Source organism: Crocodylus porosus, unplaced genomic scaffold, assembly GCF_001723895.1.
Source record: "Crocodylus porosus isolate Cpor-Errol unplaced genomic scaffold, CroPor_comp1, whole genome shotgun sequence".
NCBI classification, from domain to species: Eukaryota; Metazoa; Chordata; order Crocodylia; family Crocodylidae; genus Crocodylus; species Crocodylus porosus.
Genome location: NW_017728909.1, coordinates 49510567 through 49513688, shown reverse-complemented (window position 1 = coordinate 49513688; position 3122 = coordinate 49510567). Strand labels below are relative to the sequence as shown.

The 3122-nt window shown below is 43.1% G+C and overlaps 1 protein-coding gene across 2 annotated transcripts in view; it reads right to left on the bottom strand.

The window, feature by feature from the left end:
* FAM169A (family with sequence similarity 169 member A) overlaps nucleotides 1–3122 on the bottom strand; it is a 41481-nt gene that overhangs the window by 4349 nt on the left and 34010 nt on the right. For both annotated transcript variants that reach the window (XM_019532245.1, XM_019532246.1), the window contains exons 10-11: nucleotides 2331–2496; nucleotides 641–835 (exon numbers count right to left, since the gene is read on the bottom strand). In XM_019532245.1, the coding sequence (XP_019387790.1) occupies nucleotides 641–835; nucleotides 2331–2496 (361 nt within the window). The remainder of the gene's footprint in view (nucleotides 1–640; nucleotides 836–2330; nucleotides 2497–3122) is intronic.

Genomic DNA, 3122 nt, shown 5'->3' with positions numbered 1-3122 from the left:
AAGGGTTTAGGGGAGACACTGTTTCCCCTAGCGCCCCCTGGCATGACAAGGAACAATGGACACAAATTATTAGAGAGTAGATTTAGATTAGACATCCGCAAGCACTACTTCACAGTTAGTGTGGCTAGGAGCTGGAACCAACTTCCTAGGGAAGTGGTGCTGGCTCCTACCCTGGGGGTCTTTAAGAAGAGGCTTGATGACTACCTGGCTGGACTCATTTGAGTCCAGTCTTTTTCTCCCGCCCAGGCGGGGGGGTTGGGCTTGAAGATCTACAAGGTCTCTTCCAACCCTACTTCTATGATTCTATGAATTAATAACAATTTTAAAAAGAATTTATATATAAAGATGTAATTTGAATCAAATGTGTTGGATGCCAAGAGGTACCTCAGAAAAAGGGATTATAAGGGATAATCAGAAACATATATAAATAATTTTGTTTTTATTCCCATCTGGCTTGTCTGTCTTAATGAAAGCGGTCTCACTTTATTCTGTTTATGGACCTTTGTCATCTGGTCTAATAACTGCTCTTGCAAGTTATTCACAACCTTCATATACTATATCTATTTAGTTAGAGAAATAAGCAAGGTGTGTACGTTGCATAAAGACATTTAAAAATATCATTATGTTGCATTTACTTCACCTTATCTGATGCAGTGTCTTCAGAAGATTTTGCAGAAGAATCCAGGATTAATGGAACGAACACAGTTAAAGATTCTTCTTCTGGACTGTCAGACTGCAGTTTTGATTCACCATCTAGAACTTCATTAGCGTTTTCTTCTTCGGCCATAAGGGATGTCTTGATGGATTCTTCTGTTAGCTCACCATTGAGTGTTTCCTAAAATAACATTTATGAAGTCAAGCCAGTGCACTAGAACAGGGGTTGTCAACCAGGGGTACACATACACCCAGGGGTACTTGAGAAGGCCCTAGGGAGTACGGGTGGGCAGGCGGGGACAGAGCCCTGCCACGCACCATCCCGCGCTGCCACTCAGGCACCACCCACCCAGCCAGGCATGGGAAAAGCTCGCATGCAGTGGCTGCCACCACTCCACATTTGGCTGCGTGCCAGCCCCCCCATCCGCTCCCCACTCCGCATCCAGCTGCCAGAGGTACACTGATCCAAAAAGGTGGAAAACCCCTGCACTAGAGCATCAACAGGTATGTCTTCAGTGCAATCCAAAAGGTGTGAATGCAACTTGTAAAAAGATACCCAAGTTAGCTTGGATATTGGTAGTATTGTACCTATAGTGGCATGAAGTTCAGTATGAACTAGACATTTATCTATGGTCCAGGTTTTGTAGTCCATGCTGGACCTTCTATGCCAAGGCTATGCAGATGTTGATAGAAGTTTAAACCTAGTTCAGGTATGTCTCTATAAGCTACAAACAGACCTTTGAGTTAAAATGTGGACATACCCACTGTAACAAAGGTCAAGGGGCAAAACTTTGACACAAACACAGCATATAAGATTCTACTTATACACTGACATAGCTTTTATGTTTAATTTTTAAAAATGTCTTTAATGAAATACATATATTTATAATAGTTAAGCTTTTAATATGTTGGCAAAACATGCTTAAAATTGACAGGAGTCATAATTACACCACAAACCACCAGTTCCTGGAAAGGGTCATATTTTCTTTAGAGATATAGGATCAGATTCTCGTCTCTGCTCCAACTGCTCTGTGACATTCAAACAGCAATTGGGAAGGTAAGCTGGGGACAAGGGGAGATTCACCTTACAGAAGATCTTGTGGGCGCTAATGGTTACAGTAAGAATCAAGGAAAATTTCCCCCAATTCTAATTCTGTATAAGCTTCAGCTTTAAATTGTGCTTGCAATAATCCTGTATAAAAGGAGATACAAGCATGGGTCATGGCAGTGAGGAGCACATATAACAGAAAAAATGGTTAGCTCTTGCTCAGATGTAAATGGCAAAAAGGGTTCCTCAGTCACCATCACCATCTGGGTCTCATCCAATCAAATTCAGGGCACTTGCTCCACATGTGCTCTGGGGGTTGGGGGAAGAGGAGGCACTTTAAAATTAAAGCAGCTCTGAGAGCCGCTCTAATTAAAGCGCCCAGAGCATCTCATGCACCAGTGTCCTCATGATTCAAAATAGTGGCAGGGGCACTTGAATGAAAGCTTGTTCAAGGAGCATTAGGTGAAGCACCCCTGCCCCCATTTTGAAGCGCAGGGACACTGATACACAAGATGTAGGAGGCTGGTGGAGTGCAGTAATTACCATGTTCCAGCAGACTCTATTACTCAAGTATTACAGCATGTCGACGCAGACTCCCAGCACATCTACAGGTACACTCAGATTTTACCTCCTTCTCATCTTGTTTCTCAGATGGTGACGTACGTAACTCTTCTGTTTCCATTAATGATGTGTCCTCATCTTCAGGTACTGATTCTTCCTCATTTTCAACTGTATTGTCTCGTTCTTCTACTAACTCTTCTGAACTTTCAGATGTGCATGCAACAGGTTCAAGCCTGCAACAGGAAATTAGATGCTGTCTTTTATTTATTTTAGGTTAAACAAATCACTGCAGAGGTGCCATTTAACAATGAAAAAAGACTTTCCCACATAATTACTGTACTTACCCAAATCCGACACAGTTTCAAATTTAAGAGGACCCCAAAATATATAGATTCTATACATGGAAAATTTATAAATTGGTTATAATTATCCATTGGGGTGCATGCACCGATAAAGATTTTTTTGGGCTGATACCAATGGCTAATTATTAACAAGCCATTATCAGCCAATACTGATTGCTGATATGCAGCCCGGCAGCTTGGAGAGCTGGTGTCCAGCTGGTAAATGTTGTGGGAGAAGGGGCAGGGGGAAGGGGCGTAGGGTGGGGGCAGACTGTGGCCCCTGCAGTGAGGGTGAAAGTACAGCTGGGGCTGGAGCAGGCTCTGCCCATGCTGAACGGGAAAAATACAGCAATTTGAATAAATATGTTACTTTTAAAAAAGATAACTATGCACTTACCATCTGAAAATACACCCCAGGGGAGCTATGGGGGGTGTGCCCCCCTGGATCTGTGCATGGGATGAAGGTGAACTGCCACTGCAGACTGGCACTGGGCTCTTCCTGATGGTGGATTTGGGCC